At 41.4% G+C, this 17,719-nt stretch overlaps 1 protein-coding gene across 4 annotated transcripts in view; it reads left to right on the top strand.

Annotated features, from left to right (window-relative positions):
- The window catches only part of PIGL (phosphatidylinositol glycan anchor biosynthesis class L), a 62,376-nt gene that overhangs the window by 23,132 nt on the left and 21,525 nt on the right, over nt 1-17,719 (top strand). For all 4 annotated transcript variants that reach the window (XR_011326059.1, XM_069791115.1, XM_069791117.1 and 1 more), the window contains exon 3: nt 16,914-17,004. Coding sequence is in view for 3 of the 4 variants with exons in the window: in XM_069791115.1 (XP_069647216.1) it covers nt 16,914-17,004 (91 nt within the window). In the remaining variant the exon portion in view is untranslated. The remainder of the gene's footprint in view (nt 1-16,913; nt 17,005-17,719) is intronic.

Raw genomic sequence — 17,719 nt, 5'->3', positions numbered from 1 at the left:
CCATGTCACATTATCCCCGTATAGACATTATGTACATAGTTGTTATACCTCAAAGGGAGGACAAGGTGGCTGTTGGGTCACATATTTAGAGAAGACTTGGAGATCTTTCAATGAAAGATTTGATGGAGTGGCACATTTTTGTTAAAGCATTCTCTATTCATCTCTTACTCAGCAGATACAGCGAGAAATTCTGAAAGCATTGTCTTCCCTGAGATGAGGAGGAGGGGTATGTGCATTGCTGTGCAGGGATGTTGCTGCGCGGGGATAACTTATGAGGGTCCCCAGAGCAGTACTGCTCCATTAGCACAGCCCTGTGCCCATATAAATTAGCCCTGCCTCTCAGCTGGGTGGATGAGGGTGAGAGCTGCTCTGTGCTGATGCAGCAAGACTGCTGTTCTTGCAAGAGCTAATTATGCCATTAGCGTGCAGATCTCTGCACCTCCCTTCTTTGCAAGCTTTTTACATATTCTGGGTGGTCTTGTGTGTCTAAAGCAAGACAGACTCCGAAGATGTTTATGTAGATATACTTCGGCTAGCAACAGGTGACAACAGAAATAAAGTACTTCAGAATACTTAGACTTGCAAAACAGCACCAGAGTCAAGATACTTGCTAACAGCTCAATAGAAACACCTTTAATAATACCTTATAAACTTTCCTGGCTGCCTAGCCTATTTACAGTCCTTGTCCTTACCCCTAATCCATTTCAGAAGATGTGTTTCCATTTTGATTCAGGGATTGCCCAGCAGGACATTTATTTGTCTTGGCACACAGGGACAGCTGTGTTGACAGTCTCTACTGCCTCAGGGCGTTACAGGCTCTCTGTAATCAGATGAGACCTGTACATGCTTCAGTGCCTTAGCAGTGAACTGAAACAACCTTTGTCTGTTTGGGATGATAAAGGAAGTGACCATGTTTAGAAGTTTGGCAGTCATTTTGTGAGATCCTCTAAAGGATACATGAACTGCAAAACCAAATGATAGTCCAGGAGTCTGTTTTACTGTAGCAGTTCATCAGGCAGCATGAAAAAAGCATGGTCTGGTGTTGGAGAAATACATGCAGGAAATGCAGATGATTTGAAGTTAACTTGTAAATATATGTCGAGTAATTTTTATATAATGTCTATCCCCTAGATCGCTATCCAGTGTTATGATTTTACAGCTGTACAGATCTGTTTTCTGAAATGTTTCTTTTTCTTCCTTTGTGCTGTGTGACAGAGGTAAATATGCAACTCTTTCTATTTGAGGAATCCTAGGAGTTACTGGTAACAATAGTAGATAAAAGTTAGGCAGAAGCGGGATTTTTAAACTGCTAGCACACCATTTAAAATGCAGTTTGCATAGCAATAGCAATGACCAAATCCCTGTTGAATACTAGCCAAGAGTATCCATTGGTATGTTTTATTCATGCAGTGTGACAGTGCAGTTAAGTCTGTATTGATTCCATTTATTTCAATTTAGAAAACATCTCCACTGAGTATTTGATGTAATTATTATAAGGACAAGGAGCAACATTTAGGACTGATAGTCACACATAAAAATAAAAATCTTTTGCAAAACATTCTGTCATACTGCTTCTCCTAGGAGAACAAGTCAGACTTAAACAGAAATAGATTCTGCTGTCAAGGTTCTTGCTGAAAATACCCTTCCTCCAGATCTCTTATGATTACATCAGGAGACCATTTGTTTTAGTGTCTCAGATGATCTCCACAGCTGCATTATTGTGCAGAGAGCGAGAAAGACAGGCTTTAAGGTAAACAAGCTTAAACACACTTAATAGGTGAAACACACACTTTACATTGTACCTTGTAACTAACAGACCCTCAGTAGACATCCTAGAGTATTGACACAGTGTAAATAGGTGTTTATAAACTCACTGCTTCTTGTGAACCATAGGGAGTACGTACCTAATAGATATATACAGATCCATGGTACATAGTAAATGGCTGTAAGTTACTTGGTTGTCACAGGTATCTACACAGTCAGAATTGTTAGAATGCCTAGGCAGGCCAAAGGTTGTGAATGTGAGACACAGAAGTTTGAGAAAGTCCATTCAGTGAAGGAACCTACGTTAATTAGCTCTGCCAATTGTTGCAATTGTTTGCTTATGATGATTAAGTCACACTGATCTGGTCAACCCGGGTCAACCACAATGTTACCAAGGCAATTAAGTAAACTAGTCACTGCCTTTGAGTATTGCCTGCCACAACCCAGAGTGCTGCCAGCATCTGAGTATGGCAGTGTGAAATGGCTCACAGTTCCCTCCTTCAGCTTTGTCTGGATGTTGGAAAGGTGATGTGATGGAACAGGACCTCAGTTCCTTGTACAAACAAGCTGTTGGTATAGCTGAAGTGTTGTTCAGGTCTCCTCAGCAGCAACAACCAAGATGGATGAGATAATCAAAACTGGACTGGATGGGACCACACAAAGATTCTAAACAGCACAGTATGGTCTTGGCCATAATGTCTCTAGCACACCAGAAGAAGAAAGCACTGGTAAGGGGCTACAGGCAACACTTAGTTCTTCAGTCAGATTCAAGAAGATGTTAGGGCTGCAGGTAGGTAAAAGAAGGATGGTGGGCCTCGTGAAAAAGTCATTGGCACGTTCCGCTCCATAACAGTGTACCATTGAAACATCTCTCTCTAACAGTCCCAATTCCTGCCTGTGAAGAATTTCCTTATTATATGCTGTTAGACTGGGAGGGGTGAGTGAAGGAGAGCCCTAGCTATCATTAAAAAGGAAAGGGAAAAGAAAGTCTCATCATATAAATCCCTGTAGCTCATTTCCTCTTAGAAGATCTGTGCTCTGTAATTATATTGCCAAAGAAGCCTTTCTTCTTTTGAGTTCACGTGAAAGCTAAATCGTTTTATTCCCCTTGGCCTTAGTTCAGTCAGTATACATGAAATTACAAAGTTTTTCAGTTTCAGTGTAAGCTTGAATTAGAAGTTGCTGGGTGTGGTACTTCAGATTAGAGCAAACTATTAAAAAGAATAAATTCCTTAAAGGGACAGTGACTAGGTCGGGAGTACATTTAACATAACCTCACCATCAAATAGGAATTTTGTTTAAGAGAAGCCAGCCCACCAGCAAAGAGTGCCAGCAATCCAGAATTCCCAACATACAAGAACTATGAATAGAACAGGATATTCTGTTAGGAGGTAAGTAATGCTGACAAACTGTTAAAAAATATATATATAGGTATTTGCATTATAATGAGTAAAAGAGTGTAAAAGATACTCAAAATAATATGTCAAAGTAGTGGGATGGGATTTACTAGATTGCTCGTGGAGTTTTATTGTTGCTCTTGGTGGAGATACTGAAGCCAGTTTTGAGCACTTCAGATAATTTGTTCTGTGGGAAAGGTAGCTGTTTTGATGATGCAACACCAACTTTTTTAAAAGGAGAAAACAGAACTTGATGAAGCAAATAAGAAGTGTATGTTTTCATTTGTCACATATTCACCTTTTTTCCTAATTTACACTAGATTTAGCAACTGTGGATGGTGTTTTATGACCCATAATCTCAGCTTTGTTGCACGAGAGATCAAGAACAAGGGAAATGAATGCTTTGCTGGACATTGTTGAGCATCTTTTGCCCCTGTAGTTTCTTCAGTCAGTTTTGGTTAAAAGGAAAGAACTATTTTTACTGCAGTGCAGGAAACTGAAATACTTTTAGAAACCGAAATGGGATTTGGGATGAATATTTTGTTATCTGATCCTTCTGTACCAACTGAAGCATTAAATGAAAACAGTCTGATTACAGTTCCATGCCAAGTCATGCCCCTTCTTCTAACAAGTCACGTATTAACTATCTCATTGTACATGCATACTCCTCATACTGTAATTTCAATACTTTCTCATTTCAGTGTTGCAGTCTTTCTCTGCAATTACTATTTGCATGAAATAATTCATTACATAGCCTTCCCTACATGTACATACGTTCTACATTCTTTATAGTTTTTGTGACTGTAAGCGTAACAAATCTTGTCTTATGTGCCATTTTCTCTTCTTTAATAGTTAATATTTAACTGAATTTTGTTAATTGTATAAATGTTCAGTCTGTTTTCAGATGAAGGATGAATGTTTTCTTGTAAAACAGTTTTTAAATCTTCTGAGCACTAAAAAGTCTGGCAAACACTGCTTGAAAGAAGCAGAATTTGTGCTTATTTTGAGGTAGAAAATAGCAGGGGATAAAAGGGGGCAATTCACAATTTAAGTTGGATGTATTCTTCATTCAGTCCATTCTACTTCATGTCATTACGTAGCATCAGAAAGATTTAAACCCTTCATTTTGGAAAGAAGGGTTACATCTGTACTAAATTATGGTCTCTCTTATTTAAACAGTAGCATTGTTATAAATATTTTCTTCCTGTATTTCTGTTTCATAAGCCAAATACTCAGCATTTCTCTTATTCTCATAAGTAGCTGCACGATGGGCTGCCAAGGCTGGTTTATCATTTGCCTTGGAAAAGATGTTGTATAATATTGCAAGATAGAACATTGGCAAACAGAGGTTTGATGTGTGGGGAAGAGAGGTAAGGGGTTTGCAGAATTTGTGCTAATAGATTGAGGCTTGAATGGGAGTACTACATGGAGAGCTCATACAGGAATATTACAGAATTCAGCCAGTTTTACCAATAAGGGGCAGAAAACAGTTTATTGCAATGATCCTGTTTCTGCGAAAATGAGACCGAGTCATTGATTTAGTTCGAACTTTTCCAGTGCTTAGATTTTTAGTCAGACCTAACAAATTCCCATTCAATGTTGGATGAAGCTGTCAAAGGGAGTTCTGATACCAAGGCGTGCCTGCTTTTCAGTGTTGTATCTGCAGGGTCCGTTCTTGTTACAATGAATTTATTACAGCAAAGAAAAACAATCCACACAGCCTCTTACTGGGAGTAACAAGGTTTGACTGGAGAATGCAATATTTTAGGGCAAGACATGAGTTTATGTAGGCTACTCCTAAGTGACAAGTACATAAGGAAAAGTGGCCAGAATATTGACAGGAATAGTAATCCAGGGCTCTGTCATACCAATGCAGTCCAGAGGACAGTTAGGTGATGCGGAGGTCAACACTTTGGCCAGCAGCAGGTTTTAGGGGGTACAACTAACTGTTAATGTGTTTTCTGCTCAATCCAAGTACGCAGGAATATATGAGGCTCTGCAGAGCACCTATAAGAGGCCTGTTGAAAAATGGATTGTTATTTGCCCCAGGCAATAAAACGTATTCCTGGAGTGAGTGTGGGTGATGCAGTGCTGGGTTGCGGCCATGCTGTGAGCCGGGAGCTCGCATGCTCCATTCCAGGCTCTGCCCCTGACTCAGCTCTGTTGCCTCTAGGGCTCTCTAGGGAGAGTTACCTGAGCTCTTAATTCTCTCATTATAAAATGTGGAGGTTATTACTTGCTTACTTCCCCATACCAGCCTCACAGGGGGTTTAGTTAATGAACATCTGTTAATGTGTGGAAATAAATGCTGTAAAAGTGCTGAAGTAGTAGTAGTCCTGCTCAAACAGTGATGGCATGGCTGCAGGTTGGTGATCTGCAGCTTTTTTTTATGGGATTGTGCTGTAAGATTAAACAACCATTTTAGCAAGACACCTGTAGAGCACAGCTTCCTTGTCTCCAAGGTACTCCCTGTACCCTTGGTGCTTGTAAGGCACTCCAGAGCCCAGGACTGGGACGCTGCGCCAGCACAGTTCTGTGCCACTGGAGGAGTTTCGTGCACCCCCATGTAACCCAGGTACGTGCAATTCACAGCACACAGCTCTTGATTGAGGTTATTATGTTCCCAGCTCCAGTTCGTTATCCTCACTCATCTGCCACTCATGAAGAAAAAAAGGATACTGTTCCCTTCTTTAAATCTTACTGATTTCCTTACCGCCCCCTCCTCGCTGAATGCCTTAATCCCACTCGGTCTCCTGCAGTGGTGTCGGGAGGGCGAAGCACCACTCACACTGCGCAGAGCGGCCTTTCTCCTGGGCCATTGCAGGCAGCTGCTGGAGCATGAAGCCCCTGTTCGCAAGAGTTAATTGTTTCCAGCCATTGGCAATCTTGGCCTGGTCCTAGAAATCTGGCTGGATGCTGGCAGCTGCCAGGAGCCTCCCTCTCACCCGTCATGTGAGTAGTGTAAACAGGCCAGCAGTGCTGCCGGGCGAGTGGGAGGCTCACTAGTGGGCCAAAGTTCAGCGGCTGCATTACGGCCCCACAGCAGCGCCGGCTGAACAGGCAGCGGCAGGGTTACTGCCGATCACCCCAGCTGTTGCTATAGCAAAACCATTGCATAACGCTTGCATTAAATCAGAGCGCGGAGGAGAGGAAGGCTAAACGATAAAGGTCGTTGCGTTTGTACTCGTTTTGTTCATTGTTGCTGAGTCCCGCTTAGCTGTTGCAAATTGAGTTCCAAACATAGTTCCTGGCTGGGCTGCTGTGGAAGCCGGTGTGGGTTTTCACCAGCTGCAGAGAGAGAGCAGGGCCTGGCCTAGAGCTTGCTCATGTAATCCTGTAATTGGGGCATTCACATGAATAGGACTGGCAAGACAGTGCCTGCAAGAGGATTGTTTGCATGAGTAGAAACTTTGCATGTCAGTAAAATTTGTGGGATGAAGCTCACAGTTAAGATAGGTGTTTAATGTCTTGATACAAGCTGTCTTATAAAAGGAAGTGATTTGATGGTAGTAATAAAATTTGCACCCATCTAGAGAGCTCAGGGCATCAGAATCTCAGTGTTAAAGGGTGGGTACACCATGACTTCAAGAAGTAATGCTCCCATATCATTGCATAGATCAAATGGATTGCAGGAGATGGTTGTTTGTGGGAGGCTGAGGACTCAGGAAACCTCTTTTTGAATGAAATTGGTACAGGGAAGCTGGAATGTTGTGATATGGGAAGCTGCATTTGGAATCAGGCCATCACCGTCTTGAGATCTCTGCTGAAGTTGCATCTGCATTTATATAAGTTTTGGCATGAGAAACAAATGCCTATGAAGTGACTATTCTGTGTGCTTTCCCTTCCTAGATGATTAATTAAAATGGCTGAGGGATTTGGCTACAAGCTTTCTGCTGAGGTTTCTGCCTGCAATTTATTTGTTATGTGGAATAGACCAAGGTCTATCTCTTTGGTAGAAGCGATTATGCTTTTGGCTCTGCTTCTCTTTGAGCGTCTGGCCCATGCCATTAAGTCAGTGGCAAAGTTCTGTATTACTTACCTGGGCCAGAATCAGAACTGCAGGTTTTGCCTATACGGTATGATGTATTTATCATTCCAAGAGCAAACTGCTTTAATATTAAAGTTGTGATGAAGTGGCACTAGGTTTATTTGGCATATACAGGTTGTGGTATTTCAGTCATTAACCTCTGAAGGATTTTGCTGGCTGCTGTGAGAGACTTCCTGTTCCTTCCCTTGGGTTTGTACCCTTTCCACTGTGGAGTCCTTGGCATGTTATGATGCATGTCGGGAACTTCATGTGCCAGTAATGTAGTAAAAACCTAGCTAGGGAGAACACACTGCATTCCCCTTCAACCTGTCTGCTTACTACTCTTCTGCCAGGAGAGTGTGACCTTCTGCCCAGCAGTTTGAAACTGGAAGTCTGTCCTTCCTGAACCAGTGGTGCCAGGACTCGTTTTAGTTGGACATGGCTTCTTGGTACACAGGTTAATGTACCCTGTCCCAAGCTCTGCCCTGCTGCGCTGTTCTTTTTTTCAAAGCATTTTACAAAACAAAAGAAATGAGTAAGGGAGGAGTGAAGTCCTGTGGTCTGCTCCTCAGAGTCCTGGTTTTGCTGGTGACTTGTATTTCAGTTTTAAAACATAAGTTTTGATGGTGGGATTGCTGGGCTTTTTGTTCTCACTCAGGACAACTTAGACTGTTAGGCCACGGATGAATTCCTAGGTGCTATGGCAAAGCCAATAATAACAATGAGGAAGTGAGAACTGCTATGAGCTATTCTGGGAACTGCCCGATCATTTCATATAGGCCTAATGATGCTCATTCCTTATAGCACAGATGGTGCTTTTGGAGAAATGTGGTTATTATTGTCAGAAATATCAGAGTGGCCAGAGACATCCCGAAGTGGTAGCTGAGCCCAAGGAGCTACGTGTTAGTAGAGGCTAGTCCACCTTTTTTGGATTCAGGTCAGTTTATCCCTCCTCTGGGAGCTGACATAGACGAGAGCAGATTGTTCTAGGAATGTGGAACAAAATTCCCAAAGGCCACCAACTTCTATAGTCCATGTGCACTGTTCAAGCTTTCCACTGAGCATTTCCATCAAACATCTTCTTGGGCTTAGGAAGGTGTTGAACTGAAGTGCTGCTACATATATACCTTTGCCCAGCAGTTGTACCCTAAGATCCCAGACAGTTACGTGTTTGAAGATGTTTCTCTAATAAGAGGTCTACAGATGAGATTGCCAGATGTTGCTAATAGATCTGTTGTTTGTCAGTCATTTGGGACAAATACTGGAAGTGCACTTTGCCAACAGATACTCAGAAAAAGGTTGGTGAATTCTTGTTTTCCTAAACTAGGTAGGGACTTTAATGGTCTAGTTTCCTGCATACCTCTCCAAGATGTCAGTGGAATTGATTTCATTTCACACTGCACTATTGTCTGCTGCCCAAACCACATTGCAGTGGGCCAGAGGAGGAACTGCTGACTCATAATTCAGCATGGCAGCCCCAAATCTCATGAGACTACTAAGTCTGGCCTCTGACTGATGTTTTCAGTGAACTCTGTTAATGGCCCCCAACAGATCATACCGAAGTCCAGCTTCTATAAAATGAAAATGAGGCTTCTTGCCCAGCACTTGGCAAATCACTACTGGCAGTCTGTAATGCTGGAAACTGCTGGCTGTGCTAGAAACAGGCTAAATGGTGGCTGGCTGAAAATGTGTTGCTGATGTGGGATCTGTGGGCCCCACTCAGTCAATGGGCACGTAGTATATTCTGGTCACATAATGGCTGTCAGGGACAAAGGGCTGTAACTGGCCTTGGCTTGGCATGTAGTGTATGTGCAAAATGCAACTCAAACATGAATGAAAGTTGGGAATAAAAAGTAGCATAAAACACAGCACCCAGCTTGAGGGTGAAAGGCAAAGGGGGAAACTGCTTTATTTTTTAAGGAATTCTCTTTAGAGACTTGAATTTAATTGCTTTGTTACTATTAGTTTCACCAGGGATCCCAATATGTTCTATGGCACTGTGTGGTTCTTGCAAACAACCCATTCTAGACTACTGCTTAAATTGAAGCTAGGGCTTCTCAGCATAGGTTGGAGTGAATGAACTAGAGGCCCCTCCTTCCTCTGGCGGCTGAATTCAAAGCTGTGCATGACAGCAAGGTATTTGGTGCTCACTGCCTTGTGTGATGGATCAATCAGTGATGACGACTACACAGGTTATGATGTGTCCTTCACACTAGTTCCTGAGCACAGTAATAATGAGTGTCACACGTGCAGTGTGACACGGGCACGTGAGACTCCCAGGCCTTGTTTCTCCTCTTGCAGGTCTTATGTTTGCAGCACAGCATTGGGGCAGTGCTGCATACTAAGTGCATGTCATCCGCAGAAGTGATTTGGTGTGTGAGAACAAGGATCAGATAAGGAGCTGTAGACATATGTGGGAAATATTGTTCTCCACCAGTGTGACCCTACTAGAAATCATGTTCCTTAGCTGCAGTATTGCATGGTGACACCTTGCCACTACGTGACCAAAGCAAGGTGCCCAGTAGACAACACACCCAACCCCCTGTCATGTGCTTTGGCAAACAGGGTCTCCATTGTTAGGATAACATTTGGCCCAGATGTCTCAGCTTATGTGCTCTGGAGAGTCTGGGGAATTTTAAACTTTAAATATTGCTGTGTTTCTGCTAAAAAGGATATGTTTCAAGGAGTATTTCTGGTATTTGCAGCTGAAAGCAAAGCAGTTTGTGATGACACTTGATTTGGGAGTCCATTCACTGTTTGGCATCAGCCCCTGAGGAAGTGCTAACTGCTTGAGAAGGCCTTATCCTTGTTGCAGAGTTCCTCATCACCATATGGGCAGAACTGTTCACCGTATTCATCATTTTGGAGCTTTATGTAGTCTTTTATATATTTTGGGCCAGAACTTCAAGTCAGGACTAAGATGTTGAACTTGATTCAATACTCCATGGGAAGACAATGCAGGGAGTAAAGGACAGATTTGTGGGGTTTCCAGTACCCAGGATTGCCAAGACATGTGTTTTAGATTTCAACCTAGAAATCAGAGAACAGACATATCACTTTTCTTAGAAGTATCTCAAACTTCTTTACATAGTGTGAAGATACAATTATTTCCATTTTGCAGGCATGAAGAGTGGAAGATAGGAAAGCTGTGACTAAATCAGTGATCAATTCAGAATTAGTTGAGCTGAATTTTGTTTCCTGTCTTACACAGCAGGGACTGATGTCCTCTCCAAACTAGTTTTTAAAAGTTACTTTTTAAAAGTAGCTTTAGCCACTGTAGTTTCTATGCATTTCTGTTCTTGAAAGGTACCATCAATTGTTTTTGTTTAAAGACATTGAATATGAACTTGTTCCTACAGAGCTTTGTGCTGTAATTTATCAACAAGGCGCTGAGGCACAGACGTCAAATGAATACCAGATTTCAAATTATGATAAGCAATTGTGTCATCTCTGTGAATAGACATCAATCTCTGCTGAGAAATCATCAATAATTCATTAAAAAAAATAAATGAGTACAGGGACATTTGGATAGGTCTTTGCAAACAACCAGTCCTGTGTTCTGTAATAATTCCTTTGAATTTAAACCCAAAGGATGCTTATTTCTCAAACAGAAACACATGATCATGCCCAAGTCAAAAAGTTGGTTCCCTAGAGATCCAATTACCATTTACCTTTGGGGAGTTATGGAGGTACTTGGAATATTATCTGTCAGAGGTGCACCGTGTTTTCACATAGCTCAGTGGAGAAGCATGCACAGCTTGCCTGTACTTTTGAGCAAGCTGAACGGAGTGCTGTCTGTCTTTGTGTTCTTTCCCTTTATGCATGACTCCTGCCTGCTATGGCCACATTAGTGACATCAGCACTTACCTGGCACCTGAACTTATTTAATTTACCTTTGAAATTTGTATAAAGTAGGTCCAAACTTAAAAATTACAAAAGTTAAGGATAGGAGAAAAGGCTTATGTCCATTCTGCTTTTTTTCTTTTGTGAAATATTTGAAGTGTATTTTATTTTTAATATTCCAGTCATTGCCATTTTCATCACTTCCTTTACCCTCTACCTACACCAAAACCTAAGATTCTTATTTCCAACCTTGAAATACAAATCTCAGAATAATTTGGGGTTCTTTACTGTGAGGAGAGAGAGGAAGTTGCTGGTGTAAAATATTCAGCTTGAGCTTCTCTGTCGTAGGTGGCTTTTCATTTGACAGTTAGCATCCTGGTTTAGTCCATTTCTCTCCTAAATTGTAGATTGTTACATTCCAATAAGCACACAGCATCTGTTCTCTGTATAACAAGGTGTTGCAAGATGCTGATCATTTGTCTAAGTGCGCTTTTTTCAGTTGAATCAGAGATGTTCATGTAGCTTAACAGCAGTATTTCCCTCCTGTCTGTAATTGGCCATTATAGGAAGAGAAATTTATAAATAGTTATTAATGTAAGGATTTAGAGGCTCTGCTTCAATATCTAGGGCTAGCCTGTCTTAACTTATCTTAGCATAATCTCAAAAATAAAAAATCTCTGCTCTACTTTAGAGTGCATGAAATAATTTCTGTTTACACAGTTTTTTCAATTACTTTGATGCTATGATATAAAGGTCACTGATTGCCTGTAGTCATCACATGGCTTTTTCACTAATTGTGCACTCACGTCATTTTGTTCTGTGGGATCTTTTGCTTTTTGATCCAGTTTCAATTGCCCAGATGTTCATTTCATACAGTTAACTTTGTATAAAGGGCATCCTTTGTTCCAACAAACACATTGTGGTCATTGTTCTCAGCTGGGAACCTAGTGCACAGCAGTTCACCTGTTTCCTATGTAATCCACCATCAAACTACTGACCTTTGTGCCGATTTAATGTAAAATCATTCATTGGGGAGAGGAGGGATATGGAGGAGAAATTATGCAAAAATATTTCCTGGTCCCTAGCCTTGGATTGATTAAGGTCATGCTGCAGGATATAAAGGCAATATGAAATGAGAAAACTCTTTCCTCTTCACCCTCTTGGTGTATAGTGGAATGGAAGGTCACAATAGTACCTTCAAAGTTTTGCTCTGTTATCTCAGAATGTATTAATGGAGACCTAAACATCTTCTAGAAGGAGCCTGATTGCCACTTCGCTCCCTTCCCTATTGCCACCTATAAAGGCTTCATGTCAAGGCAGAGAGGGTGCTTGCCAGTCCCCATCAGCGTAACTGTCACATAACGAGAGGCACCGCTTCATAATGCACCTAGGAGCCTGAGGGTTGTCTGATTCAAGATTTCAGGAGGGACAGGTCTCAAGGTTATTCTAACTGCAAGTGTCCCATATAGGACAGCCCGTTTGCTGTTTGTTAAGCCCCGTGGACATCGCATGGACTAACTGTTTAGTTTAACTTAACCTTTAGAGCAGTCATGAGAGCTTAGTAGTTCATGAGCAGAGTAAATTCCATGGAAGGCTTTGAAAGAAGATTGTATGTATAAATGCACTAGGTGTTGCTAAAAGATCTGTGGAAGATGAGCAGTGGAAAATCAGACAGGGATTGAGCAGTATATCATGTAAGAAGGGTGTAACTTGGCAGTATATATCTGTGAAGGTTTTTAAATCTCTGTCTTGGCCAAAAGAGACCTTCCAAATGACAGGAATCTAGCCATCTTGAGCCCAAATGTTCCTAGAAAGATGACCCTGCAAAATTGTCTAGGCTACTGGCACGGATATCATTACTGGCAACATGCACGGTGTTTTAATGGCCAAGGCTGAGGCATAAGAGGAGCTATGCTCCACAGCCCACAGCAGGCAAGAGAAGGAGGCCTGGAGAGGAGCTGGCATCAGGCAGTGATTTTTAACATTTCTTTCGTTCAGCCAGCTGTAAGACTGCTGGGCAAGATGTGCATGATGTTGAATTTTGGTTTAACGTGCTGATGTGATTTGCTGTGGCCCCCTTGTAGTTCCCTGGTGCCTGGGACATCCACCATATTCTTCCTATGCAAACCTGGGCAAGGGAAACTGCAAGTGCCAGTGTCTGCTCTGTCTGCTCAGCTTGGCAAGGAGGAAAGCAAGGAGGTGAGAAGGAGAAAACCAGGGGTCCTGTCCAGTTCTCACTACCAACAGTGGATGGATAAATAGAAAGGTACAGGTTTTTGTTTCAGAACACAATTGTGTCCCATGACCGGTCCTGCTGAAATCACTGAGCAGAGACAAACACTACTACATACTGCAGCAACTGCAGCACCATAATTCTCCATTTCTCTCTCACTTCAGTCTGTAGATCCCTTGGCACAGCTGTAAATTCCCTGTACAGTGCACAACATGGCTTTTACTGAAAATAGCTGGGGAAACAACATTTCTGGAGCCTTATTCTATTAAAAGTATTTTTTTTTTACTACTTCTGTGCATCTCCCTATTTTTCACTGGTCAACAAAGGCTGCAACCAAGCAGCCATCTGCATTCAGTATCAGTCACGAGGAATGCCCATAAACGTCACTTCCAGACCGTAATAGTTCGGTGGAAATGAGGCCAAGTGACCAAACCCCTCGACCGTTCCCACCAGCACCCTCCAGCAGTATGACCTGGAAGGCCTCCAGTGCAGGATTTATATCTTGATCTGTCGCAGTGACTGACAGCAGCAACAAGGAGCTCTCTGGGGCAGAGGACAGGGAGGGCAGGTGGGGAACCCTGTCTCCTGGGACAAGCTCCAGTCTGCTCCAGGGAATGTGCTAATTTTTGCTCCTTTATAGTCCTTTATCTCAGCCCTTCGACCTTGAGCTCGGAGGCATTATCAGCCTTAGCCAGAAAGGCAGTGTGGAGTTAACCATTTAAATGCTGAATGTTTCTGATACCAAGTCTTGAAGGTAAAAACACAATGAATGCAACTTATCTCAATACTGCAGCAAGTCAGTGAACTTTTCAGGTTTGTTGAGGACTGTTTTATGATATTAGGAAAAATATTTTGTACTGAATAGTTGATTTTGTGAACTACAGCAGTTTTCAAAATTTGTATGCCCCTACAAAGTTCTTAGGGCATGTAGAGACCGCCTGTAAGAATGTATCTTGTGTGCATTGCTATAGGGTGCATATGAGCTTGGTTTTCTTAGTCACCTTTTCATCCTTCCCTGGACCCAATTATTGATACCCAGAGCACAGGCAGAAAGTTATTGGTCTCATGCTTTCTGTGGGGTCCCTACTATCATCGTACCGCTTAAATTTTCAACGTCACAAAGTATTATACAAACTCTTACCAAAAAAAAACCCCCAAAATAAGTTATTTCCTGGAGCAATCTAGATTAATGTATTGCCAGTTCTGTTACTGACTTCTCTGGTTGACTTTGGGTATGTCATTTAACCTGTGTGTCACTTTTCATGTTTGCAGAATGAGCTAAGAATACTTCAGTGGGGCATCATGACTATTAATGAGTTATGAATGTGCTTATGTACATATGTGTCTTGTTTGGCAAGATCAGCTTCTCTATCTTTCATGCTTGACAAATATTATGCAAGAAAAATAATTCCTTTTCCTTACTGGGAGTGAGTGGTCTCTCCATGAGCAGCAGTAAGTGCTAGAGTAGAAGCACTTTTTTTTTCAGAATATTCCTGCTTAATCAGTTCAGTGTTCATGGAGTTAATTTGCTCATGCCTTCAGATTGTTTTGTTTCCAGGGATTCTAAACCGTTGCCTCCAGCTGTTCATTTCCATTGAACTAGGGTGATCTTTATCTGTCTAAACTAGTTAAAACCTGCTCCACTACCCAGCAGCCTTTTTGGAGACAGCCCAATAAAGCTGAGTGCAGTGGCTGTGACACCAAAGCCTCCTGGACATCATAAATTCCAAGCCCTCCTTTTTTTTCTGACCTCTCACTGTTGGAGCACCCCTCCTGTTTTAATAGGACTCTTCACTTCCGCCACAGTTCCATTTAACCCCTGTCCAAAAAGGGGAATGATATTTGCATTGTAAGTGGCCAGTGAAGAATCCCTTTTAGACTAATTTACTACTTTAATATTATCAGATTAAGCCTTGACATAACCTCAAAGGTACCATTCAGACAACCTAAGCACTGTTAGACCTACACTTAGACTCTGCTCAGTGTGCATGTTGAGATGTTTAGTTGAAGCATATTTTTTAAAATGTTTTTAAAATTTTTAAAAACATGAGATGTTTTAGTTGAAGCATATTTTTAAAATATACTCCATTTAAAGCTTGCTGTGACGTGGTTGGACTTGTAATACCTTCAGGGTACACAGGGCCACTTCCTCTTCAAACACGAGATGTGAAAGTTTTTGTCTTGAGCAGATGAGATGCAGGTTTGTTAAATTGATGAGGCAGCCACCAGATGTACCAAAGAATCTTTCCTATGATGAAATTCAAATGTCTTGTATACATCAGGCAAAGATGTTGCCTATACAAGAGGGAATTGTAAACAACAACAAAAATTTCTGTTGTTGGTAATACTGCTACAGGGACCATAGCTAGAATGTGTACGCTAATGTAGGAACGCCTTCCCTTGTTGCTGGGGTTTCTAATAGCACATTATTTTGGCCTGTGCTGAACAGGAGTATGTAACACAACGGATAAAATGCTAATGGTCAGTTTGTACTTGAGGCTCTTCCTTCTACTGCTACTACTGTTAACAGCAGTGGGAAAATTTGTAGCCAGAAGACCTCTCATGAAGACCCAGGCTGAGCTTTACTTTGGAATGTGCCAAGGAGACATTTTCTTTGTTTTGTTGCAGATGTTACCATCCTTGCTGTCTGGGGAGTCAGCAAGGCCCAAAGAGTGTTGGGAGGTAGCGCCCCTGCTTTCTGCAGCAAACAGCTGGATCAGTTCAGATCCAAACCCATGTGTCTGTGTGAGAAAGCTGTGTAGTCAACTTTTCTGCTAAACCACCTCACAGCAATTAACAGACTATCAGAGGAGGGAAAAAGTCTGAGAAAAAGACCAGTTTAACATGTCATGATTGGTCTTTAGCAGCTGTGTGTTATCCTATTGTTACTAATAACCTTTTTAACTTTGCAAGCAATGTTTTCTTGGCATCATTTAAACATAATGACTGGGAGGTCAAATTCAGCTCTCAGTTGTTTAAATGTGGAATCATTCTCTTGGCTGTCTGGCGTTATTTTGCATTTTGCTCATGGTCCCTGCCCCTAAAAGCCTGCAATCTAAAATACCTAGGCAGAGTATTCAGTCATAGTATGCTTTGCACATCCAGTTAGTACGGATAGCATAAAATAAACAGCTGAAGAACTACTGTCAAATCCATGCAATATAATTATGGCTCTCCTGTCCTCTGTTTGAGGTTGATGGGTTATTCTTGTATAAATGAGAGCAGGAGTTTGCTTGTTAATTTTCATATGTAATTCACCAGTAGATTGTGATTGGAAAGTCTTTCAGGAAAATGTGTTTTAAAAGAGGTTTTAAATAGAGAGAGAAAGAAATTTGATTGGGATGAATAGACAACAAGAATCATTGAACAAAATAGGTGTTGCTTAAAGTAAAACAGTCAGAAAGTCTACCTTAATGGTAAGAAGAAATGGAGACCTTGACAAATCTGTGAGAAGGGTGTTGGATCTGCAGTTTCCCTTTCAACCCTCCAATATACAAGCTTGTAAGACTCTCTAAGTAAGGTTCAGGGGGTTTATATGGTAAATAAATTTATCTTGATTTCATTCTCTGATAAGAGGATCTCTCTTTTCTAGCATGGTCTTTATAAAGTTCTCAGCAGTGAAGTGACTAATTGTGCTTCTCATTTTCAGGGATCTTCCAGATAATCCTGCTGTTGAGTGGGACACACAGCTCCTTGCTGCCTTTGTGCTAAAGCATATAGAAGCCAATAACATCAACCTGGTAATGTGAAACTTTCTACAGCGTAGGCAATTTCCACATTACTTTTGAGCTAGCATTCTGGGCTTTTTCCTTCCCTCTGAAAGCTTTCTTTGAGGTCTTTAAAGTTAGGATTTTGCTTCTGGAGTCTCTGTGAAATAGCCTAGGACAGGGAGAGGATATACTTACTCATTTTGAAATATTTGCTTTATAATGTTTATCCATTTCTCTAGCTAGATCTTATGAAGCCTCTTTTGGGTTGTAGTGTCACCAACCTTCACTGAAGTAAAAGCTTCAAACTGGTTAAAAACTGCAAACTCTGTTGGAACTAGTAAGTTTCACTGTAGTAGATCTTGGGCTTCATTAATTGTAGAAGACACTCTGAATAAGCCCAGCTGAATTTCAGGTCTAAAATGATACCTGAAAGCAATTTTGCATTTTGTAGTTTAAGACTTCTTGTGAGTATTTGTACAGCTCCTATGTCTTGACAAGTAAGACACAGTCATTCTGATCCTCTTTCAAACACTTTGAACAACTGCTAGAAGTTCAGAACAAATAGAATTACTCCACTGAAAAATATGGAAAAGGATGATGGTGTAGTTTGGATGTATCTTTTCTCTCTGGGGACCTTTCTTTGCTTCCCAGTGAGAAATGAACAGTGGAGGAGTTTTTGCTTTTCTAATTCCTCAAATGTTTTCTACATTTTAAAGCAACCATTTTGCCCCTGTTGCTAGGTTTC

Source organism: Haliaeetus albicilla, chromosome 9, assembly GCF_947461875.1.
Source record: "Haliaeetus albicilla chromosome 9, bHalAlb1.1, whole genome shotgun sequence".
Classification (NCBI taxonomy): domain Eukaryota; kingdom Metazoa; phylum Chordata; class Aves; order Accipitriformes; family Accipitridae; genus Haliaeetus; species Haliaeetus albicilla.
This window is presented reverse-complemented; position numbering and strand designations above follow the sequence as displayed.